Source organism: Penicillium rubens, assembly GCF_028828025.1.
Source record: "Penicillium rubens strain IBT 27055 chromosome Unknown utg000003l_segment0_segment0, whole genome shotgun sequence".
Classification (NCBI taxonomy): Eukaryota; Fungi; Ascomycota; class Eurotiomycetes; order Eurotiales; family Aspergillaceae; genus Penicillium; species Penicillium rubens.
Window position 1 is genome coordinate 2,723,851 of NW_026890601.1, and position 24,042 is coordinate 2,747,892.

The 24,042-nt window shown below is 48.9% G+C and overlaps 10 protein-coding genes across 10 annotated transcripts; 4 read left to right on the forward strand and 6 right to left on the reverse strand.

Moving 5' to 3' along the window:
* Positions 1 to 1,316: 1,316 nt before the first annotated feature.
* On the forward strand, positions 1,317 to 2,792 carry N7525_007249 (integral membrane protein TmpA; the record flags this gene model as incomplete). Its single annotated transcript, XM_002567777.1, has 1 exon — positions 1,317 to 2,792. The coding sequence occupies one exon, from the start codon at positions 1,317 to 1,319 to the stop codon at positions 2,790 to 2,792; it is 1,476 nt and encodes a 491-aa protein (XP_002567823.1).
* A 1,663-nt stretch (positions 2,793 to 4,455) lies between these two features.
* N7525_007250 (hybrid sensor histidine kinase/response regulator) lies at positions 4,456 to 8,401 on the reverse strand (the record flags this gene model as incomplete). Its single annotated transcript, XM_061213959.1, has 7 exons — positions 4,456 to 4,670; positions 4,733 to 4,772; positions 4,955 to 5,243; positions 5,297 to 6,346; positions 6,399 to 7,133; positions 7,183 to 8,234; positions 8,294 to 8,401. The coding sequence occupies 7 exons, from the start codon at positions 8,399 to 8,401 to the stop codon at positions 4,456 to 4,458; spliced, it is 3,489 nt and encodes a 1,162-aa protein (XP_061068390.1).
* A 933-nt stretch (positions 8,402 to 9,334) lies between these two features.
* Positions 9,335 to 11,214, reverse strand: N7525_007251 (CAIB/BAIF family enzyme; the record flags this gene model as incomplete). Its single annotated transcript, XM_002567780.1, has 4 exons — positions 9,335 to 9,886; positions 9,942 to 10,442; positions 10,497 to 10,795; positions 10,860 to 11,214. 4 exons carry the CDS (start codon positions 11,212 to 11,214, stop codon positions 9,335 to 9,337), a joined length of 1,707 nt encoding a protein of 568 aa, XP_002567826.1.
* An 883-nt stretch (positions 11,215 to 12,097) lies between these two features.
* Positions 12,098 to 14,340, forward strand: N7525_007252 (putative ABC transporter; the record flags this gene model as incomplete). The annotated part of the gene is made up of 2 exons (XM_002567781.1): positions 12,098 to 12,809; positions 12,863 to 14,340. The coding sequence occupies 2 exons, from the start codon at positions 12,098 to 12,100 to the stop codon at positions 14,338 to 14,340; spliced, it is 2,190 nt and encodes a 729-aa protein (XP_002567827.1).
* Positions 14,341 to 14,485: 145 nt separating this feature from the next.
* Positions 14,486 to 15,268, reverse strand: N7525_007253 (uncharacterized protein; the record flags this gene model as incomplete). The annotated part of the gene is made up of 4 exons (XM_002567782.1): positions 14,486 to 14,608; positions 14,659 to 14,803; positions 14,868 to 15,068; positions 15,132 to 15,268. 4 exons carry the CDS (start codon positions 15,266 to 15,268, stop codon positions 14,486 to 14,488), a joined length of 606 nt encoding a protein of 201 aa, XP_002567828.1.
* Positions 15,269 to 15,823: 555 nt separating this feature from the next.
* On the reverse strand, positions 15,824 to 16,996 carry N7525_007254 (uncharacterized protein; the record flags this gene model as incomplete). The annotated part of the gene is made up of 1 exon (XM_002567783.1): positions 15,824 to 16,996. The coding sequence occupies one exon, from the start codon at positions 16,994 to 16,996 to the stop codon at positions 15,824 to 15,826; it is 1,173 nt and encodes a 390-aa protein (XP_002567829.1).
* A 569-nt stretch (positions 16,997 to 17,565) lies between these two features.
* Positions 17,566 to 18,569, forward strand: N7525_007255 (uncharacterized protein; the record flags this gene model as incomplete). Its single annotated transcript, XM_002567784.1, has 2 exons — positions 17,566 to 18,008; positions 18,068 to 18,569. 2 exons carry the CDS (start codon positions 17,566 to 17,568, stop codon positions 18,567 to 18,569), a joined length of 945 nt encoding a protein of 314 aa, XP_002567830.1.
* Positions 18,570 to 19,232: 663 nt separating this feature from the next.
* Positions 19,233 to 19,661, reverse strand: N7525_007256 (uncharacterized protein; the record flags this gene model as incomplete). The annotated part of the gene is made up of 1 exon (XM_002567785.1): positions 19,233 to 19,661. The coding sequence occupies one exon, from the start codon at positions 19,659 to 19,661 to the stop codon at positions 19,233 to 19,235; it is 429 nt and encodes a 142-aa protein (XP_002567831.1).
* Positions 19,662 to 20,633: 972 nt separating this feature from the next.
* Positions 20,634 to 22,136, reverse strand: N7525_007257 (DUF614 domain protein; the record flags this gene model as incomplete). Its single annotated transcript, XM_061213960.1, has 1 exon — positions 20,634 to 22,136. The coding sequence occupies one exon, from the start codon at positions 22,134 to 22,136 to the stop codon at positions 20,634 to 20,636; it is 1,503 nt and encodes a 500-aa protein (XP_061068391.1).
* An 813-nt stretch (positions 22,137 to 22,949) lies between these two features.
* N7525_007258 (uncharacterized protein) lies at positions 22,950 to 23,372 on the forward strand (the record flags this gene model as incomplete). Its single annotated transcript, XM_061213961.1, has 2 exons — positions 22,950 to 23,033; positions 23,130 to 23,372. 2 exons carry the CDS (start codon positions 22,950 to 22,952, stop codon positions 23,370 to 23,372), a joined length of 327 nt encoding a protein of 108 aa, XP_061068392.1.
* Between the last annotated feature and the right edge of the window lie 670 nt (positions 23,373 to 24,042).

The following is a 24,042-nucleotide window of genomic DNA, read 5'->3' on the forward strand; positions in this document are numbered from 1 at the left end:
CGTCGCCAGTACCTCGGCGTTGGGTTATGATCATCGTAGGACTTCGCCTTGCGGGTGAGAGGAGAGTGGGGCGGGAATTGGACATAGCGCGAACATCCTCAGCTGTCTCGATGATCGACCGCGCGTTGAAGACAAAAGTCGGAAAAAAAAAAAAAAAAAAAAAAAAAAGATTCCCAACAAACATGAACTGCTGTATCATCCGGCGGGTTACTGCATTAACTCATGGCACGATTCCGCCACACCTCCAGTAGATTCATAGATTCACATTGGCATTGTTGATGGCGCTCCGAGTGCGCATCCGGTCGAAGGGACCTTTGGCCAGCCCACGCCATCCCACGCCATCCCTAGGCTGCAGATCGGCTGTTTTATTGAAGGCTTTCTTGACCGTATGATCAGGTGCACTGGCCCATCATATCTGGCGCTTGCATCCCATCTGGGCTAGTCAAAGTAAACCCTGGTCAGGTTGCACTTGGCCCGTGATATTGTGTCGGCGAATCTCGCCTTGACTGGCCCTCGGCTTGGTTATTGTGGAGATATCGATGCTAATTAGGTTGCATCACACGTCAATGAGCTCATCCTTCGATCTCCCTTTCCGGTTCATCCCCGGAAGGAGGTTCCACTCCCTCTTTGATAAACCGCCAAAGTTTTGACAGGCTACAGCGTGGGCCTTCCGGGAATTGCGTCAGACACTTCCCCGAGGTGTGAAGAACCGAAAGCAGCTGAAAGCAAGGGAGTATTATGGTTCTCCGACTCTGCTGATTGGCAAGAAGTCTTGCAATAGTGTGAAGTCTGGACCCCGAAGGTGATAGTGTCATACACCGAGGGGGGAACGGCATATGGATGGGGAAAATAATGGCAAAAATAATAGGATCATATGCAATGCATTCCTGATTTTCAGCGCCGAACTCAAAAGAGAGAGGGGAAAAGAAAAAGGATGAGCGAATAGAACAAGACAGAAAAAAGGGCATCGCGGTGATGCCCGGTGACGCCCGAAAGGGAAAGACGAAGCTCAATTGGGAAATAAGGATGCGAAGGCAGGAGCCATGCAGAAGGGGGATGTGAGGCTGATCTTGGTGGATTCTGGTGAGATGGAAAGAAAAGGGAAAAGGAAAAAGGAAAAAGAAAAAAACAAAGTCTTGGTTAACATGATTCAAAAATGGAAGACTCGCCCTGGTTGAATTGTCAACTATTTCTTTCTCTTTTTCACTTCAAGGACTCCCTGGCTTGATTAGTTCATACCCTTCCGGTCATCTTTTGAACTTTTTATATCAGTGGGAGAACCCATCATAGTTATGTCAGAGAAATCCCCCATCACTATGCCTCCAAAGGTGGTTGCGCGGCACTCACCGACTGTGAGCGAGGCCACTCTTACCAATGATACAATCGATGAGAAGTGCTACTCCAAGGAAACCGAATCCTTGCATTTGGGCCTCTCAAAGGAGATCGATGTGGAAGCACAGACTCAGAGCCAGCGCAAACCCAAGTTGTTCGCATCAACCCGATATGCCATTCTCACACTATACCGGCGTCTTTTCACGCTAGTCTTCTGTGCCAACGTTGCAATGTTCGTGTACATCATGAGCACGGAACAAAAACTCCTAGCCCTGGTCAATGCCACAGCTGCCAATTTGCTCGCTTGCGGTCTAGCCCGCCAACCACTGGTGGTCAATGCTATCTTCGTGGTGGTATGTTCAATGCCGCGCTCAGCGCCGCTTCTCCTCCGTCGGATCGCCGCAAAGGTCTACCACTATGGTGGTGTCCATAGCGGCTGTGGAGTCGCTTCCCTGGTGTGGTACGTGGGGTTCGTGGGTGTGTTATCCCACCAATATTGGAAACCATCCGCCGATGGTCCGGATATCGGCGTTTCAGCAGCACCGGTTGCGTTAGCTTATGTCATCTTGGTCCTGTTGTTGGCAATCATCGTGGTGGCCCACCCCGCCTTCCGGATGAAACGGCATGATTATTTCGAACTCACCCACCGTTTTTCGGGCTGGCTTGTCGTGGCCTTGTTTGTGGCCTTGTTGCTCGTCTTCTCACGAGGCGCTAGCCAGGCCATGGGTCAGCCGTTTGGAACATTCCTTATCGAACTGCCAGCGTTCTGGTTCTTGATGTTGACTGTAGCAGCCATTGTCCAGCCTTGGTTGTTCCTCCGAAAGGTCGCGGTGCGGGCCGAGCCACTCTCGACCCACGCCACTCGTCTGCACTTTGACCATGCTATTACCACCTTTGGCAAGGGCATCCAACTCGCCAAGCACCCGCTTCGCGATTGGCATGGTTTTGCAACTTTCCCTGACCCTGCTCCCGCAGGTGTCCACGGCGGCCCAAGCTTCTCTTCTTTGGTGTCCAAAGCGGGAGACTGGACCGCGGAAACCATCCAGAACCCGCCTACTCATCTCTGGAAGCGTGGTGTGCTGATCTATGGCTTCGCATATGCCATGCGTGTCTTCCGGAGAGTAATAGTCGTCACTACCGGATCCGGCATCGGACCCTGTCTGTCATTCCTGGGTGATGAAAACCGACCTGCACTGCGTGTACTCTGGCAAACTCGTGCCCCTCGAAAGACCTACGGTGACGGGGTGATGCATATGGTCCACAAGATGGATGATGCCCCCATCATCCTAGACACTGATAAGTGTGGGCGTATGGACATGGTACCCATAATCCTGCAGCAGATCAAAGACTTCGACGCTGAAGCGGTGTGCGTGATCAGTAACCCGAGGCTCACGGCGCGAATCGTCTATGAGCTTGAATGTCGAGGGACCCCGGCATTTGGCCCCATTTTTGATTCCTGATTCGTAAGATTATCTGTCTGTCTTTGGACCGTACATACCTGTTGTTCGATTCGCGTTGTTTATGGCCCCTTGTCGTTTTTTTGCTTGCGTTTTTTGCTTCTCATTTAGGAGTTTGTATCTTTTGAGCATCTTGCCATATATCCTCTCCGGCTTGCGGCGTTTATCGGCGGTACATTGTTTTTTTTTTATTCCAATTGACATTTTCGAAGGATTCTGAGTTGCAAGTCTCCTATTCAGGGGGGCGCCCTGTCTGTGTACATATGTCAGCGCTTCCTAGGGGAATTTGGAATCAAGCGCTATGACCCTGCTGCTATCCGTTTGGCAATTTCTCTTTAAACAACCTATAGAGTGCGACCGTCACAAACTTCACCCCTATAGAAGGCAGTATTGATGTGCGTGATAGTCATACAATTCCAAATACTACACGTCATCTCCACCCAGAGGCTTGGGGGCCAATTATTGTGGCGGTGATCGTGATATGTATATGGATCAGATTGTTTGTTCGATTTGCCTCTGTTGTAGTCTATATTCGTATCTCGAGTTTGATATTCTATGTACTCTACTTTAAGTTGAATTTCGTGCATATTCTCGCAGTCCCTAGCTATATCTCGTTTTCATATAGTCCGTTATAGTCAAGGATATTTCAACCTCTGATCTCGGTGGTACTTACCCGATCCGGTAACTATCTGCGGACCACATACCCAAATACCCAGGCTACGAAGTATAGAGGGAAAATATATAACTCGTCAACATCATCTAAAAATAAAATAAAATCAGTACTCGATAGCCGGGTGCAACCCCAAATCCCAATTTCAATTCAACTGACAAGAACTAAAAAAGAACTTCCAACGTTACACCTAGCCCACCGCAATATCCGAACCACGCAAGGTAAGCACAGTCCGAACCAGCACATACATCGCACCCATGTCCAAATGTACTCGAAAACAGCACCTACCCAGACATGTTATCCAATGGAGGAGACAGATAAGCATATCACGACATTACCACGTATATATGAAAAAAAAAATGACTGCCAGCACACAAAAGCAAATCCCGCTAACCCCGCACCGGCACCAATGATCAGCGCTTGACCGGCCGGTCTCGCAACGGTGCTGCGCCTGCACAAGCACAACACATGCATGGTGTGTGAGTTACGCGCCGAGGTGAGACTCGAGGCGGCGCAGTTGGAATCGTCTCTAGCGGCTTATGGCTGTTTGACTGTGTATCACGACCTCCGAGTCCGTGGTTAGGTATGGTGACATGCAGCTGACAGTGTGTTTGTTGGCTAGGGTGGTGCTGGGGCGGGATTCGTGGGCTGGGCTAGGGTGAGGATTGGTCGTGGTGAATCCCTGTATGGCGAATAGGGATGAGGTTGTGGGGTTCTCGCGAGTGGCAGGACCATGTGTTTGTAGAGCTATCGTCCCGGATAAACGGGGAACTAGACAAGAGGTATCTAGTCTATGATATTTATGAGGCGGAACTATGAATGTGAATATATGGTTTGTTAGTCAACAATGACTTCTATAGAGCTGTTCGTTGTCTTGCTCTGGACGTTCTGCTATGGTATCATGATATCTTGAAGGCTAACGCTAAGCGGGAATCGTTGAGAGCCTCCCAAGAACCGTTGGAGGTAACTGTTGTGTTCAAGGGAGAGGGTATCCAATTATGGTGTAGGTTCCATGAGCTTCTTCAGTTTACGGAGAGAAAGAGGTTTGACTAGATAGTCGTCGACACCTGCGGTCACCGCCGCCTGTTGCATGGTATCCGAAGCGACGCCTGTGACAGCCATGATGCGGGACGGTTGGAGACCATGGTCTTTTTCATGTTGTCGGATCTTACTGGTGGAGACCAGACCATCCATTATAGGCATTGATAAATCTGGAACCACGCAGTTAGTAAAATCGGGGTTAGAGATGTGTTCAAGGAACTTGTAGACTAACCCATCAATATCAAGTCGTATCTTCGACTTGACGATTCAACCTGTTCCAATGCAATCAGTCCATTAGAAGCCGTGTCGTAAGTACAGCCAAGCTTTCGCATGAATGTAGCCAGGATCTGTTCCATCGTTGTAAGCCAGATCATAAGGAATTGACTGAGAGGACCGATATACGAGAAAGTGACGGCAACCTTGACGTAACCGAGTTTGCGGTGAGCTAACTTACCTGGAGGTTGATGTCGTTGTCATCCACGATGAGAACATGTATGTTTTGAGTGAACGATCGAATTGGCAAGTCCGCGATAAGAGGATCCGGACTGATCAATTCAACTGGAGGCTTTTGTGAAAGACTTTTTGGTATTTCCAGTATGTTCTGTGGGGTAGGTTTTGACGGAAGAATTTCATGGCTTATAGGTGGAATGGTAACTGGCGCTTCAAGGCCGCCGATTCGTGCTTGTGACCTGTGCAAATCCATTATTCTTTGAGCGGTTTCACGGATCTTCTTAGATCCATATCTGCGTTGAAGGTCAGCTCGATTATTGGCAAAAGGGGTGGACTCTAGACGTACGGCTGTGCCATAAGAAATGCATTCGGAGGTAGAGAGGAGCCTAGGGAGGATGTCGTGCTGCCCAAGACAATGAAGAACTTGAAATGATGACCGGCATTCATGGTAGAGGGTGATTGATCATTCAAAATAGAGTTGAACTTTGCCTCTTCGATGACCGCGATGTCACCCTCTCCCTTCTCAAGTGACTCTGCCAGTACAATATGCCATCCAAATTGTGCCCTAAAAATACTGGATAGAGTGTCCTCAATCGAAAGCTTTCGTTTCGCATCGGGGCTCAGGATGCCAGTGGGCGTCTCCGTCAAGTCAGGGCAGCCGTTGAACCCAATGAGGCATGCCTTCAGAGTGTCCTTGTGTCTTTCAATTCCTAGCGATGAAGCATCGTCGAATAACTCAGCGGGGACATGGTCCTCGGGACGCTGTGCGGGAATGTAAACATCGACCTGGGTACCAACACCTTTTTCGCTCGTTATTTTGAGATGACCACTCAGGAAAGTCACTAGCTTATGCACGACGCTGAGTCCAAGCCCAACGCCCTCCGATAGGGCGTCTTCCTGGGTGAATGGGGAGAATGCAGAGTTTCTAAGAAAGTCCTGCGCAATTCCTTTGCCCGTGTCTGTAACGCGGAGATGGACAAGATGTGGTTCTGTTTTGGTCTGAGCTGCGACTCGTGACAAAGAGACCTCGATGAGGCCAATCTGCGTCCATTTCATTGCATTGCCGAGGAGATTCATGACTATTCTCCTCCAGGCACCAGCGACTGACCGGATATTCCAGGAGCTTGACTGCTCAATGTTTACTACCACCGACAATTCATCCCCACTCCGAGTAATACAAGAGGTGGATTGAGAGGGCGGAATAGCAGTAGCCATTTCACTTGCAAGGGACGAGACACGCCCGGGTGCCTTTCGACTGGTATGGAGTATCACGGTGACTTCTTCAACCAAGGAATCGAGATTGAAATTGGACACTAGGCTTGTTCCACAATCTTCAGCGTTGGTCTCGCTGAGACGTTGCGTAGTTGCCAAGTTGTTGATTTTACAGTAATCCAGCCTTGCTATTTGTTAGTAACAGGTTCGGCAGATGGACTGTGAATAAAACCTACAGGTGGTCTATTGTGTCCAGCAAAGTCAATCCGGATGTCGAGATCATGTTAACCATATCACGGTGCGCAGTCTGAAGCGGAATATCATGTAGCAATTCTGCACTCGCGAGGATCCCATGTAGTGGGGAGCGAAGCTCATGACTGATTGAAGTTACAAAGTCGAATTTCGAGTTCTCACAGGCGGTCCAGTGTATCCGAGACACTTCGGAGATCATAGAATCTCCAAAAGCTTTGAAGTAGTGCAGGTCCTCTATACCCAAAGGACGACGGGTTCCATTTACCCAAGCCAGTGTACCTGCAAGCCATCGAGATTTGCTCCAATCCCATAGAGGATAGAATAGTACACATTTAGCTTCAGGGAGCTGTTGAGAGAGACAAAGAGAGATCTGCCGGATGATTTCAAAATTGGGACCAGGGATCTCTGAATTGCGATTTGGAGAGTCGATGGAGCTCGCCAGATTACTCCTGCTGTCCATGTTGAAGATGTGGCCATCCGGAAACTGTGTAATCAACGAATGCAGTAACTCTTCGGTCACTTTGACCTGGCATTTGGAGTCAGTGTTGCTTTTAGCCGACCTGCAGCTTATAGCCTGGCCCAAGGAGCCACAGTAGTATTTTGCATCTTTGGGTGAATTTGCATCAGAAAGACCCCAAGGGCCAGAGTGTGAAGTGATGGGGGAATGTGTCTTGAAATTCAGCAAGGCATCCCAATCATCCTGCCGTCCAGAAGGTTCGCTAAAATGGAGTTAGGAAATGTCAATTATCTGAAGACGGAGTGACTAACAATTGCGGGTCATTTCGGTAGGCATCAAGAAAAACCACACCGTCCAAGTCCAAAGATTCTTTCAGTAGAAGGCTGGCACGGCCAAAAGTTGCAGCTATGCGTTCAGCGATAGGCACATTGTCTGGCACTAACGATTCCGGAGGTCCTTCTACAGAACAGGAAAGCGGTTCGGCTCGGTCCGAAGTTCGAGACGATGGCAGTGTATAGTTTGACGCGGAAGGTATATGTCGAGAGAATATCGTCGTTTCCCTTCCATTAAGACTCGTGGATGACCTTTGATCAAGGGGTGCACAACTACCAATTTCCTTTTCTGTGGACAAAGAATCAAGTGTTCCCCCCACATCGCCTGGCCGGACTATTAGCCCTAAATCTTCAGGACTGAGCTTCTTCGCAGATGCTTCAATCTGACCTTGAGTGGAGGAGCTACTAGGGTCAAATTTTGAATGACTTTTGACGAAGTTTGTCAACCCTTTCACCAAGTTCTCTGACCGACGATGATATTGAACGATCCGCGCATTTTCAAGGTGGTTTGAAATTGAGTCGGCAATCTCCCGGAGAGCAGCCACATCTTCATCTCCAAATTCAGTTCGTGGCTTGTTGTCCACCACACAATATGAACCTAGTACGAACCCGGAAGGGCTGTACAATGGCACCTCGGCGTAGAATCGAAAGAAAGGCCAGTCAAGCACATACGGGCGATCTTTGTAGAAGTCCTCCTTGGTGAAATCGCGAATGATGTTGCGTGTCTGGTTGGCTGTTATATTCTCCGTGTCTAGCACCTGGGAAGGATCTTGTCCAGTGAAAAGTCGAATGGCGTGGGGACACACTCCCCATTCCAAGTCAAGTGTATTGACACCCAGGAAAATGCCATCATCTGGGCGATGAAGATCTTTGTTCCGAAGAGAGATCGACGCTGTTGCCTCTGAAATGACGTGCTGACTTTCTCCGTCGATGATTGAAACGAAAGACCGATTGCAGCCAAAGCGATAGACTCCCAGTTGCGTCAGCGCGGTCAAAGTGGTATCGTTGGAAAGACGGGGGGATGGTATGTCCTGTGGTATATCATGTCCTTCCTGGTCTGAGCTTGTAGAGACTGGCCGATCAAATGTACAATAATATCTGTCGAGTCGTTAGTGGGGATCGCGATCGCAGGGCGGGGAACAAACTTCGACAAATCCCGAATTCTCTCTCGCTCGACATCAGTTTCCGACTGACCCATATTAGATGGGCCAGCTGATCTATAGCTGGTTAGTTCCACATAAGAATGAGGTGAAGAAGTTAAAGACGATGTTAGAAGTAAGATAAAAACAAAGAGTTACGAAAAAAACCAACAGACGGGTTACCCTGTTTTTGGGGAAACCTTGGGAGTGGGGCCTCGGTTAGAGCTAAGACTGACATGGACTAGTCTAGACTTTATTAGACGGTCTTTCCTTGAGGTCCAGATCTCATCCACCGACAGGGACACATCAGCACCCGTGCACCGTGCCTAAAAGGGAGAGACTACGTAGATCATCGTTACTCGATTCAGAGATAAAACAGTATGAAAATGAAAGCGCCTCCCGGAATTTGAATCTCTGCGGGAATACCAGACTTTTCTCTCTCCACAGTTCAACTAGCCTGACAACCAACTTATTCTCTTACAATTCTACAATCATGGATTTGCGGATCCCCGTTGGAGATAATCTACATTATCACCGATTTCTTAGAACTCGATAGCGACATCAGTGCTCTGTCATGAACAACACGCAATCTGCATGTGTTACTTGACACATGTCTGCATAAGGTTGGGTACATACCCTGAAGAAAACCCTCAGAGCCATGGGAGAGACAGGGGTTTCAGGGAAGTTGGTATTCGTTAGGGTATAGAGACGACTAGAGACGACATTATTGGGGAAAATGGTATCCTGTGCCGAAATGACGGCTACGTACCCCAGCTCTCTCAATGTATTTTGGCTGAATCTATCAATAATTGAACCAAGCAGACATCTGTATCACATATAAGGCTAACCTCCTCAATTGGGCAATACTGAATCTACGTCAGACATGGTGGCTTTAAGATAACTTGCGGACTAGTATTCAATTGGAATCTATGCATAGTTCGTTTCTCTTATTCAAGGGCAAAAGAAATGAAATGAAGGCAGTCCCGAGACCACTAACACTTCTTCGCATCTGTCTCCTCGATGCTAAACTCCTCCCACGCAGGCTGGTCAAATCCGTTCGGACGACTAGACCGTGCAAACTGATTATCCACTCCGCCAATGGCTACGACTGGCTTGACAATCTCGATATCCGCGCCATATGCGCGCGATGACCATAGTTCTGTCAATGGCTTACGGCCTTCCGACTCAGAACCAGCAGGCTTGTACAAGTGCGGGAACCGCTCCTGCATGCCCTTCAGCACAGTCGACGAGATGCGGTCAACGCTGTCGCAGTGACGCAACTTGAAGAACTCGGGCGGCTGCACCTTACGAAGCTCCTCCTGCACCTCTGCTGGGTATTGACCCATTGCAAAGAGGAGAAGGTCGTAGTGCATCAGCGAGGCTTTACCGTGGTAGGAGCCTCCGGTCTTGGCGCGGTGATAAAGACCCGTCAGCGCGGCGATGGCACCCATACAGCCTGTGCCGTAGTCAGAGATGGGGAACGGGGGTACAACGGGTGTTGAGAGGCCCATGAACTGGCCTTGGGCCCAAGCGATTCCAGTCACCTGTAGCTGACGTCAGTTTTGATCGGAATATTGGAGATTATACTTGGTAACTTACGCAGTCCGCTATTTGCTGCCATCCAGCGCGGCCAGCCCACTCGCCTTCGTATCCGAAGCAGTTCTCATTCACGTAAACGATGCCTTTGCCGCGCTTCTTGGCCAATGTAGCCATGGCCTCTGCTCCATAGCCAAGCTTATCCAGCGCTCCAGGACGGTAGCCATCGACGATAACATCCACATCATCCAGTAGCTTCTCAAACTGCTTTCGTCCAGCCTCGGTCTTCAAATCAAGATCCGCTGTAAGCTTGCCCATGTTGCCATCGACCTGGAAGAATGGCACATCGGAAAGATTTGGACTGGTGATCTTCAAAACATCGGCACCATATTCGGCTAGAATACGGGTAACAGTCGGACCTGCGATGATACGGCACATCTCCAGTACCTTGATGCCCTCGAGAATCTTGTTGCTGCTGTTGCGCCTAGCAGGGAAAGGAGTTGGAGGAAGGTCCCCGGGCAATTTCGTGACTTTCCATGCAGGTTCGTCGACGTTGAGTTTTCCCTGTGGAATGATTAGCCTGATTGTTGCGTTCGGATACAGCACTGCAAAACTTACATGGGGAGTCTTGATAAAGTCCTCATGTTTGTAAGCAGTCACACCAGCCTGTCGTCTCTCCTTGTTCATCTCTTCAAGCTCCGCAGCTGTGTATTGCTGTACCTTATTCTCAATAACCTTGATGATTTCTTCATAGTCAGTCAAGTCTGGTCGCTGGCCCTCCAGTCCAATCATGTTCAAGGTAGTCGTAGCCTCAAGTGAACCATGAATATGGAAGAATTCGTCTGGATTCTTGGTCTTGTAGAGATTCGCCGACATACGTCGGTAGCCGTTAGATTGGGCAGCCAGCAAATCCGTATCTATGACAGTCAGTATTGTCTTGTCGCTCGATAGGTCAGTCGACATCGACACGGAAGTACATACTCTTCAACTTTGATTTAACGTCCGGGTCCAATTTCGACAAGCCATCCACCTTTGCCATGTACGCTTGACATCCGAAAGCAGTGGCAGCCTCGAGGTTGACTTGAATGCCCCGAGGTCCGGCGCCAGCACCAAATCGCAGGTCGGCAATGGCGGCGGCAACGGAGCCTTCGACGCCCTTCAGCGCAGCAAGGGTCTCAGTCTCTTTAAATGGAATGGGGAAGTAGATTTCATTATGACTGGTAGAGAACGAGACACTGTCTTTGTTTGCAAGGACCTCGGGTGGTAAGTCGAAGCGTTCCGACTGCTCGCAAAGCTCGGAGAAGATGCGGCTGGTCTCGAGGACCGGAGAGTACATGCTGCCTGTCATGTTATTTCTCTCTCCCTCTCTGTAGATACTTGCACTTGAATGTTGGTTGAATGGAAATTCACGGTGACTCCTTTGATATCAGATCAACACGCGTCGTGCCACGTGAAAGTCCGTAATTAGAAGCACGAGATGTGCAGAAGGTTTGTGGGGAAACGAAGTAAGAGCCGGCTATATAAGGGTCCATGACGACCTCTGATAATCGGGTCCCGAGAGTTTGGCCGTCGGGTGACCACACCCGCCCCATTACCCAAGGTCCACGGGCTACCGTCGGCTTAGACCTATAGGATCTACTACGACTTGGCTGGTTATAAGAAATATATGGTGTTTTTCCACCAAGTGCTATCCACTTGCAGCTCCAAATTATCACGATACACTGCAGATATGAATCAGCACGAGTCAAGCTACACCCCGCACGACGCAGATCCGAAACAGACGGCTATCGGGATCGGATGCGATTAGATCGGAACCGTCACGTGAGGATGTGACAGACTGCATGAGATGGTCAATATCAAATTCAGCTCATTTTGCGACCTTCAATGATGCTTGGCGGGTTCAAAAGTGAGCTAGGCATAAAACTGAAGCTTTTCCAGATCAGACGACATAGATATATGTGTATCCAACCTTGGAAAGACAGTTTCTGTCGATATCCCCCCGACAGCATAGTTCGATTAGATATCGCATAAAGTGCTGTCCGTATTCATAATATCGTGCCAAATTTTCCTACACTATGGCACAAATGGATCTCTTTGGAGCTCAGGTACAACCACTGCATGACAATCCAGAATCGCAACATGCAGTCACGTGACCTACAAAAATGTTAGCCCCGAATCTCCAATCTCCGCAACTTGGCGACTTTTTCTAGTAGATGACGATGCTACTCCGAACTAGATTGCGGCCGAGGGCATTCCGGCTCGCAGCTTATCGGCCAACCCGGTTCAACTCCGAAATCCCGTTCCTGCGCATTCAGGATGGAACTTTTTACAAGAAATACCCAACCGCCGAAGACTCGTCTAATCCACCTCTCTTCCCAAACCTGAACTTCACTCTACCCGGTATTCAATTGGATGGCGCCGTCAAGGCGGCACCTCCTCAACACTGGGCTATAATTGGCCCATCTGGCCGAACCGACCTCCTCCATATCCTCCGCGGCCAACACATCTGTATCCCGCCCAACGCACGTTCATACCCGTACCTCCTCACAGACGAGATCGCCGACAAGGATCCGCGGTTACGCGTGGTGGAAAATGCGGTCCAATACGTTGGATTTAGTGGTGAGGGCTCGGGGGCTATTGGGGGAACCCGTGGTGCATATCTCAGTGCTCGCTATGAGAGTTATCGGGAGGAAACCGACTGGACCGTGCTGCAATATTTACGTGGCCAGACCTCCTTGAACCCGATAGAGGGCGACGAGCAAGGCACGCTGCATGATGAAAATTTGCTCCAGCAGACCATTTCAGGGTTTGACCTCAGAAATATCCTCGACTTGCCAGTCTCCAGTCTGAGCAATGGTCAAACCCGCCGGGCGCGGATTGCAAAGGCGGTACTAAGCAAACCAGAGCTATTACTTCTTGATGAGCCATTCAGTGAGTGTTTAAATCGCACATTCGATGGCTGTGACTTTCTAACCTCTACTTAGTGGGATTGGACCCGGTGGCTGTGAAAAAGATCTCTGGGATTCTTCATGAGCTAGCGAAGAGACAAGCCCCGCGGCTTGTTATGGCTCTGCGCCCCCAGGACAAGGTGCCGGACTGGATCACACACATTATGGTTGTGGGTAATTCCAACAAGGTCCTCCTGCAAGGGCCAAGGGCAGCTATCGATGACACGCTCAATGTCTGGAGCTACGTTGCAAATAAGTCTAAGCAGAACCGGAACTCTCTACCCGAACAGCAAAGACAAATATTGAAGAAATGTGAAGCAGACTTGAAGGCTGGTGTCTTGGACACAGAACTCCTTGGGGATTTGGTGGCGCATACGAAACCTATAAAGTCCTTAGAAATATATGCGTCATTAGGCGGAGAGCCAGTTATTGATATGGAAGGAGTCCGTGTCCAGTACGGGGACAAGGTAATACTCGGTGATTGGCAACAGAAGGTGAAGGACGAAATGAAGGATGGGCTGCACTGGCGAGTTCGTCGGGGGCAACGGTGGGCGATCCTTGGTCCCAATGGGTCAGGCAAGACAACCTTGCTATCGATGATCACATCAGACCATCCGCAGGCGTATGGGCAGCCTGTCAAACTTTTCGGGCGATCCAGGCTTCCCGAGCCTGGAAGACCAGGAATTTCAATCTTTGAACTGCAGTCCCGCATTGGACACTCATCACCGGAAATCCATGCGTTCTTCCCGCGTCAACTGTCAATCCGTCAAGCTCTTGAGACTGCCTTCGCCGAAACCTTCCTATCAAAGCCGAAGCTGAACATTGAACGAGATCTAGACATATCTGCAATCCTGCAATACTTCAGGCCCCAGCTGGATCCAAGTTACACCGCGAGCAAGGTGCCAAACAACATATCAACTCCCTCGCTCCCTCTCCCATCCCTGACCAAGCAGACTCACGTCAAGCTAGACAAATACGCGTTACTGGATGACATTGTTGGATACGCGGATGAAATTCTCTTCGGTGAACTCACCACCGCACAACAACGCATCGTGCTTTTCATGCGAGCCCTCGTCGCCAAGCCGGATATTGTTATCCTCGACGAAGCTTTCTCGGGCTTATCCGCAGCACAGCGTAACATGTGCTTGCACTTCCTAGACAAGGGCGAGAAAGCTACAGTCCGTACCGCTAATGTATCGCGTACGGAGGTGGATTTGCGGTTCACTGGTCTCACGGAGGATCAAGCCTTGATAATGACTAGCCATGTGGCTGAGGAGATTCCTGACAGCGTCCGCTACTACATGCGACTGCCGTCTCCCGCAGGCACTACGAATCCGCTTGATTTCCGCTTTGGCATTCTCCAATCTAAAAATAGTCTGAGACACCCTCATACCTGGGAGGCAGCTTGGTCTCCTCCAGATGTGTTCCTCGAGCATGCCCGCAGGACGTGGCGCCGCAAACAACATACTTTGCCGGTACAGGATATTTCTGAATTCGAATGGTGGTCGATATAGAGGTATAGATATTTAGATCCGATCTGGCATTCTTGCCGACTGTATTATAGAATTTCTTGTACATCTAATTCAAATCCCAATTCATCTGCAGCAAATCAATATATATTTCGGAAAAGTCCTCCGTCATTTGACACACATGTACCTCCTAGGGAATTCCCGCAACAACACTTGACTCGGCGTTAGCCAGTTCTTCGCGAGAACTTTTATCACTCCGAGGTTTATCTTCCCTTCCGTCTTGCCATGTGGAGCAATGGCGACATCGAAGCGCCTTTGAACAATTAGCCAGGGCGAAACACATATCGGGATCAAACCACTTACCGATTCACTGATATACTGCTTGCAGTATGGACAGCGGACAGTAGGCTTAATGATTTTGTCCTGGAAGATAAGCATGTATAAATGTCCGACCGCGTACAGAGTAAGGCTGACGCCCAGGAAGTTAAGAGCGGTCTCCATAAACGCCCTGCATCCATCTATATTAAAACTGACCAAAGGAACTCGAGTAGCTGAAGTAGGAGTCTACACACCCATAAGCCAGAACCAGTGCTCCATCTTCTCTCGCTTGAAGGAGGGTATTATACCCATTCTGCTGGTCGAAATTTGGGCCCTTGGAGAGAACGGCGAATTTTTGATCCATGTTTCGGTTCAAAAATGGCAGCAGAGAGACAATCGGCAGAACCATGTCTGTTACGAATGATGTGACGACTTTGGTGAACGCATTGGCTATACTTTATAAGCGGGATCTAGATGTTAACAGGGTGGTTAGGTTGTTATGCAAAAGGAGAACTAACATCAAGCCCAAAGCAACCTCGAGGACATTATCCCGCGCCGCAAAGTTTATGAAGCCATCCCAGGCATGTCTCACTTGCTCCTGGGCCTTTTGGCCAGTACGCAAAAGAGCTTCGGTGCTTTCATCGAGACCGCGCATGTTGGGTTTATGGTGCAGCTTGTGAAGCATGTGAAGCTCGGGAATCAAGAGAGCACATTTAGGCAAAAGCAAAGGAGAACACCCCTCTCGAAGGACTCCCCAGAGCTTTGACATCCATGCGGGTCATGTGCGTGTGTTTGGGCGGGGATGCGATTTGGCTATCTTGGCGTCTTAGTACTTTGGACAGTTGGACCCCTATAGTCCACTATTAACAGTTTGGGCGCACTGTACTAACGGTGTGGACAATAAACATCTCCGCTTGGAGTGAAGGCATTGCTTGGCTTTCAAAATGGCTGGGTTTATGATGCCTTAGTATACATAAGTATCCTGTACCTAGCACTACGCGGGGAATCCTGCCTTGTGATGAGTACCCAGTACATTTCTTTAATGAACATCCCATGACTAGATCCCCATCCAGAGCTGCCAGTCTACACTTATACGAAATGTAGCTTAGTCCGGTTTATAAAGAGAGATCAAAATCAGGTATACCAAAATAGCAATTCATTTGACATGTAGCGATATAGCAATACCTTCTGCAGCAAATCTTCCCCATCCTCAGGCTATTTTCAGGAAATTAGACTTAATAGCAGTCATAAATCCAGTCACTCGCTCACGATTCGGCAAGCCGCTGGAAACGTACCATTCCCGATCAGAAACAAGGGCCATCAAATCAAGCCGTAAGGCCTGCCAATCGATTGAATAGTTCGACTCCCTGAGTGAGTCCAGTTCAACGAATAACTCCTCTTTTAGTCGCACCTTCCAAAAGCTATCAGGCAATGTCCACTGCCATGCCGAAAGCATAATTCGTGTATTCTTCACATCAGCCGGCGTGTAGTCAATAGGGCAAGTCCATTCAGCGATCATAGTCGCAACTTCCAACGGTACGCGGCTGCAACGGGGTGGCTTGTATTCCTTCTTGGTCTTCCATGCGTTGTCAACTACTTTTTGAACCTCGGGCACTATGAGAGGATTCTTGTAGATATCACAGCCGAACTCGAACCCTTGATTATGAGTACGGCCATGCCCGGCCTTCCATAATTTTTGCTCCCAATCGGAAATTCCCCATAACCTATTGTTGCGCCAGTATTTTCGGCCAGCACGAATGAATTTATCCAGCTTCTTTTCAACCAATGCCGTGGGTATGATGTAGTTGAAAAGAACCCAGCAGTGCGCGTGAACAATAAATCCGATATTTTCGCCTTGGAAATTACTCGGTTGTCTTTCGATGTCTGCTGCATGGAACGGAATGAAAGTATCGTCATACTGGAGATTACCTGTTTTCCCACCGATTCGGGCCACGTTGGGGTCTTTTGGAATCACGTAAGGACGAGAAAAATGCACGGATTCAATCGTAGTGATGCCGCTTAGGAAGTACTTGGTAATACTAGGCTGTTTGATTACTGTGTCGGTTAGGATAGACTGCGGACCTAGGACGCTTTTATGACACTCACTGGCTCGACACATGGATGACCACGTGAAGGGGTACTTCGGGAAATATCCCTCTTCAACTTCCTTTGATGGGACCATCACATGTTCTGCTTTGGCTTTTCTGCGGTGTTTCCACCTATCTTCACCGAACAAAACAGTGGGACGTGTTGGCCTCACAGTTTTGGAGTAAAATATTTCGCAATGCACTCCGCATAGAAGGCAGTTGTTATCTTCGATGTCTTCCTTATAATCATCGATCTCATCATCATCAATCACCGAATCGTCCGAACTGGTGGCCATGGATGTACTAGCGATGAATGTAGTGTTGCCAGGTGAGTTGGTATGGTCATGAATAATTATACAGGATTTAGATCGATGTATGTTATATTAGGGCTGGATCAAAACTCTATATAGTGATGTAACAATGAAGGCTTGAACTGCACGATGACTATCATTTCAACTTTGCGGGTGTGACCGGGTTCGAGTGAAGTCAAATAAAGTCAGGGGCATGAACGCATTCCCTCTACACCATAACATGTAAGACACCACTAACCTAAGCGAGCGATAGCCTTAAGATCGAAGTTGGCTCGGTCCTTGCCAAGCCGGCCGGACCGGCAATTCGCCTGGCTAGCGAGACGAACGGAGCTGATTATCCACTGAAAGCTAAGCATTCTAAGCCTCATTCGATCATTTCAAGAGCACTACGGAGTACTAGTGATGGTAATTTAACAACCCAACTGTGGCTTGCCACAGGACCCTGCACTAAAATGCGCGCTGGCTGCACGAATCTTCCTTCTTGAGAGACCATTTCTTTCCTGCTTGGATCTCGGAAGACATCGCGACTGCATGCCTAGATAACTTTCGCGATCATGACTACCGCATCTGTCGCCGGCGGATACTGGACCTTCGAAAACTATGGCCCCATGACAACAACATTCACCCCCGCATCCAGCTGTACCGCCACGGATCGGCTCTCTCTCGCCTGGGTCAATGATGATAGGACCCTAGTCCAATTCCAAGTCGGCTGTCCTACATCAACGAGCGACTGGGACTGTATGCCGCCTGGTACGACCACGTCGGCAACTTGGTACGATGAGAAAAAATGGGTCGCTTCTGTCGGATACTACTCGCCGGGATTGTACTGCCCTTCCGGCTGGGAAACGATCGGTATGGCTGCGCGCGATGGCAAGTCGCTGAGCACCTCGGGCTTCTTGACCACGTCGGTAAAAAAGATCCCGTCTTATGAGGAGCCTGTGACACTTTTGGCGAGTTTGTTGGAGCCGAGTCAGACCCTGGCGCTTTGCTGTCCGAGGTAAGTCAGCTCACCTTCTTTACAACAACCTTGGAACCTTGGGCTAATTCATCCTCTAGCTCCATGACACCAAATGGTCTCGGCCAATGTATCGGTCAAGTCCCAACCTACAAGCCCAGTGTCGGCTGCGAGGTCTACGTAGACAGTGATTACAGCTGGGAGAAGGTAACCAGGACACAGGTGTATTCCGGAGTCACGGAGACAAACACCTACGATGTGAACTCATTTGTGAGCGCTACTACGTCGACCTCGTCGACGTCTTTCCCTGCTGGAGTCGAGCATGTTTTGACTGCTATGTCTTTTGTTCCTATGGTTACTATGGTGCATCATCGGTCTGATCTGGAGGCAGCTGGGGTTACGGGTGGGTCTACCAGTGTTAGCTCTACTGGGGTTGAGGCTGGAACTGGCACTGTTAGCTCTAAGGCTACGGGAACTGCTGCTTCTACGTCGAACGCTGCGTACAGGCTCGGTAGCCGAGCGTCTACTTTGGATGGATTTGGTGGGATTATCGGGGGTTTGGCTGTTGCGGGGGCACTAGGCGTGACTATGATTATCCTGTAAATATAGCACTCCGATGTCCTTTACGGGGTCCTTTTCAGATGTCTTTCAGATGTCTTTTAGGTGTCTTTTAGGTGTCTTTTAGGTGTCTTTTTTGCCCATATTATTTCCTATAAGAACCCACCAGATCCCTTCTCCTCTTTCATTCCTTCTTCCTCTTCTTCACAGGAGCCATATACAGTTCCTTGCTCTTCCCGGAGGCATACCGTGTCGCCCACCGGAGGCTCCATAAACCGTTTGGGTGGGAGTCAATATGAGTGCAGAGGACAGATCGGAGGCACAGGCGATGTCTCTCCTACAGGGCCTAAGGGGAGTGGCGTTGGAGTTCGCGAATACTCTACCTGCCGAGACCCAAGGCAACCTCCAGCAGTTCTCTGCCAAGCTCGCAGACTGATTTCCTCCTATTCGAAAGGAGATTGATGAGCTCAAGGTCTGGGGGATTTATCCTTGCCGTCAACCATTCCGCTAAATATGCCAGCGTCCTCCTTATATAGTCTCCTCCTAACCTCTCGACACCACACGTAGACCTGCTAATGTCTTTGATGTTCATACCCCGTGGTACGTTCTTTGTACATGTAACCGTGGCTGGATCCACGAAGAGGAATACTACAAGTTTACACGCAATTTCTAGAAGAAAACGCCTATCTCATTTCTATTGGTAACCATCTATACGTGAAATCTATCCTGGACATGTAAAGCCATCGACTCAAGGAATCCAGCAAGCCAAAGGTTCTCTATCTCATAACCTTCAACCTTTATTGCCAGACTTTCTAGACGGGCCTCTACTTCATCGCACTCATCTTCGAACTCGGTCTGGTCTGCCAGATCCCGGATGAACCAATAGCTGCGTTCCTCGAGAACGAGAGAACATCTCGGGGTTTCTGCAACCATATCGAGTCCGGTATCTTTCACTCGCGCTATTTGAGACCATAGACTTATAAGCCCTCTATGGATATCGGAGTTCTGCTTGGGTTCGTGGTCTTCCGGGTATTGTCTGGCATAATCAGCTAGAGCCTCTGCTTCTTTTGCAAAGATGCGGCATTCCTTTTGGAAGCTTTTCTGATACGGTGAGTGTGCTGGCTCGGGGTTAGGCATCCTTTTGCTGGGGATGTAACTCGCGTATAAGCAGGATGCTGGGGTTGGGTCTTACCTAGGCTTTCTTGTTAATGAAGTGTGATCGAGTAGACTGAACGGAAGAGAGAGTGCGGACCTTGTTCTAGAGGTTTGGACGTAGTTTGCTCGATCGACTTACTCGGGAAAGTGCTGGGTTAAGAGCTATTTATGGTTTCCGGTTACTGTTCACGTAGCCATGCATTGAAGGCCTCTCAGTAGAGAAAGAAAGATACCATAGAAGCCTTTGTTTTCCGGCTAGACGTTTCTCTTCGGGCTGGTTATTCGATTCTTTCATGCCTGCGGTACTCCTGGTTGTACTGAGTCAATGACTTTGTCGGTTGGCTGAGAACAACCTAATTGAGACAAGAGACAATAGCACTGTTTGGATTCTTTGTCTCCATTCTCTTTTCCTTCTGGTAAAGATCTAAAAGATGTTAACAAAGCGATCATGACTTCCTTGTCGTAGATAACGAATGACAAAGGCAAAAGGAACAAAATGGTATTGCTCCCCATCCACAGACAAAAGATTCCAATTCGTTCAGATACGTAGTTCCCCTGTCTTATACAATAGTCTTGTTAGGTGGGAAGCTAGATTAGGGTGGCCAGACATATGATATCAAATATTCGAGTCCTGCATCGTGTTAAGACGGTATGGTTTACAAAAGTCCCAAGGTGACAGTGACAATATGATAGATCACATTTCACCTCCATATAACATTAACGAGAGTAATGGATTTACGTAACAGCCTTGATTTTGAAAGTTAGCCTTTCCCTCACACCTACACCGTACATGTGTAGATTAGCAAACCTGACAAGCCACGGAGTACTCCGGACTCCCTAGATCAACCACAAGACGTATCATATGATAAACGCTATTACATCACAATGCATAAACTATATACATGTATACAAAACACATGCTATCCAGCCGTGCTCCTCGCTAGACACAGTGTATTATCTCGGCGGACCATACGACATCGGCCCGGGAGTGGTATACGGCGAGAGCAGAGTCGCCCCCCGTTCCGTCGCCGCACGAGAGCGATATTCCTCACGCTTCTGTATCTCCTTCTCATCCTGAATCAATGTGCAGCATGTACAGCATGTTGCGCGCACACAATCCGATGCAATACTACCCTGGATACCATATGTTTTTCTGGTTCTGGTGTGTTGGACCGTAGCCAGTAGCCCTATTGATGGTTTTAGAATGTTGCTTTTTCGGAATTGTTCGGTCGCGACGTCGCGAATCTCATTCAAACTTGGAACGGACTTGACGTTGGAGTGGAACTTGGACTTACATTGACATCCGCATAGCAGTCCCATCGCCGTGCATGATCCGTTGCATGTCTCATACCCAAGCATATTGGTCGGGTCCTCCTTTCTCGATTTCATCGACAGTCGGTGTTGTGTCCTCCCATACAAAATGCACGGACACAACAGTCCCAGACAGCAGATTCCGAAATTCGAAAACTCGCACAGTCCGTTGCTCCAGCCTCCCCCCTTTATCTCCTGGTTTGGATGGGTGGTTTGGCCGGGCTGGTGGTATGCGCCTAAGTCATCTGGTTGGGGAGCGTGCGACGTTGTCGCTCTGGTTGGTGGAGGGAAATACGGCGACTTGGGTGACTGTAAGGGATTTTCGTCCGGGGCAATGGGAAGGGTTTCGCTTCGCGTTGGAGCTTCGAGATTTACCTTCACCGGCAGTGGTCCTGGTGAGTTGGGCGGCGAACGGGGGGGTTCGGTATACGAGGTATATTGCTGGGGTTGTTCGATGCCGCGCTGTTGGTCTGGGATGTGGGTGTAGGACTGTGTCGCATACGGATGACTCGCGTATGAGTTGGGAGACATCGGGGTGTTGTGCTGTGCTTTGGGTATGTTCGCATACTGGGGTGATATGGTCATGCCGATCTGTTGGTGCCATTGGTGCTGCTGTTGTTCTGGTATATTTGTGTACGAGTGGCTCCCATATGCCTGAGGAGATATTGTGCGACTTTGTTGTTCGGCTATATTTGTATATGGCTGGGTTGTATAGGGTTGGGCATAAACTTGAGCGGCATGCTGGTGGTGCTCGGGCGCGATTGCGTACGTCTGAGGAGAAATCGGAGTGTTATACTGTGGCTGTAGTTGTTGCTGCTGTTGTTGCTGATGCTGCTGTTGCTGGCTTTGTACCAAAGGCGCATAATTGGCTGGGTGCTGCTCGAGCGGCGGACAGTTGGCATAGTCTGGGATTATTCCCTGATTCTGAAATTGCTCTTTCTCACTCGGTGCATATGACCATGGTCGCTGTCGCTCTTTCGGGAGTTCTTCTCCTGCATGATGCTGCGGGGGCGTAGTCTGGTCCGCTGGGGGAGGTGATGATAGGTCCTTTTGGTGAGATGATGGGTGCATTTCGAGTGGTGTTTCCATAAATGAATATCTCTGGTGATTTCCTCCAACTGTAGTATCCACGTTCAAGCGACCCATTTTGACGTTAAGAGAGTAGGTTCGCTCATAAACCTTCCCTCAAGTAGATGGGTGTAACTCTGCCCGAAATCTTCTCAAGGGTAAATAGTAGATTTAGTTCATAAGGTAGGTGGTAGATAATTGAAGTGGGAAACTGTATGACACGCGACTCAACGGCTTACCCACGGGGATCAACATGGGCAGGAAAAGGAGAACTTGCGAAAGGACAGTGGAAAACGGGGTGTATAAGGTGTAAGTGCCAATAGGCCTCTGAGTGTGAAAGCAGGCGCATGGAAGGCATTAAACTAAGTCGAGAGGCCATAGGTCAAGCGGGGAGTACAAAAGTCCTCTGGCGGGGATCTCTCCTCTCTTTTTTTCTTTCTTTTTTTCTTCTACGGAAGCTGGTTCGTTGAAAAAGGACAATCCCAGTTCTCCCTTGGCCCCTAATGCATCTTCTTCACCTCGCTGAGGGCTCTGGTTGGGTTACGACCCGCTCGGCTCCCAATCACTTTTATCCCATCACAATCACACTTAAGCGCTGTTGGTTTTAAGGGAATAGCTTCCAAGGTTGGTTTCTTATATTTACCATTTCTGTCTGGTAACATTTTATCCTTATATGTGCAAGCTTTTTAACATGGTTTTTAAATGTGTACGGAGTAAAAAGGGGTGTGAAAATATCACGATTGGCCGTGGCTTCTGGAGAATGTGGTCTTTTCACCTAATTGTATGCGCGCCGCCCTTAACCTTCTAAGGTTGGAATCTCAATCATCCATCCCTTCACCAACTGACAGTCCCGACAAGCGGGCTCCTGAAAATCTGTCCACTGCTGCGATAATGCCTCCCTCCAGAATCTCTACTCCACGTTCTGTGGCGGTCTCGCCTGTTACGTCACCTACGGAAACCTCCGCTCTGCCACCAGTAAGTATAGGCTGACTCCTCTTGTTTTTGGTCATAAAAAGTTTACCGTTCCCCCTGGCTGGACCTCGAACCCATCAAGTCCTCATTACCGGGAAGAGTGGACAGGCGCCGACTCCGAAGGTCAAAATAATTGCTCGATCCTATGGTCTCCAACCAGGACAGCCGGTTATGGAGGATGATGACGGGTGGCACACAATTTTCCTGTCTGGCAATAAGTTCTATCTTTGGGGGCGCATGAACGACGAAGTCGAAGAATTTGTGTCTCAAGATATCCGCGAGATCGCTTCTTCGATTTCCCAGTCGCCGCTTAGAGAGCTAGCCAGAAAGCCTGTTGCTTAACTTCTGTATGGAATATACGACTCAGATGACGAGGGTAAACACCCTAACTAATATATCCCTTTTTGCTCGGTGATCCGGATCAATGGCAAAAATGCCTCACTCGCAAAGCGTACATGGAGAACGGAGAAAGAAAGAGTAGAAGGGCGAAAAACAGTTAGAAGTTGAAGCGGCGATGAATTGTTGAACGACGATAGTAATGCGCCGGTAGGCGCTAAACCCGAATAGACACGCTAAACTCTTTTGCGTACCTGGGTATTTACTCCGTACCGTCACCGATTAAAGGGACCTCGGGAGTTACGGAGTATACCTACCTATGTTGTAGGTAGTTAGTTACATTTCTACTAACTAGTTACTCACATATATTTACTAGTTAAGTCACTATGAGATTACCCGTGGACAACATTTTAGGGAAAGGGAAAAAAAAAAAAAAGGACACTACCTAGGTAAGCAGGCAGCAGCTTTAGGAATTTTAATCCTAGCCTACTCTTGAATATGTGCTGTGTGCTATGTACATCTCTCCAGATGTCTTCCCCTCAAGATAAGGTCCGTTTCGTGGCTTTCCAAAGTGGGGGGCAATTAATTTGGCTTCAGTTGTTTCAGCTGTTTCAGCTGTTTTAACTAGTTGTTTTGGTTTCTGAAGATATATAAGCCTTGGTCGCTTTAGCCTCGT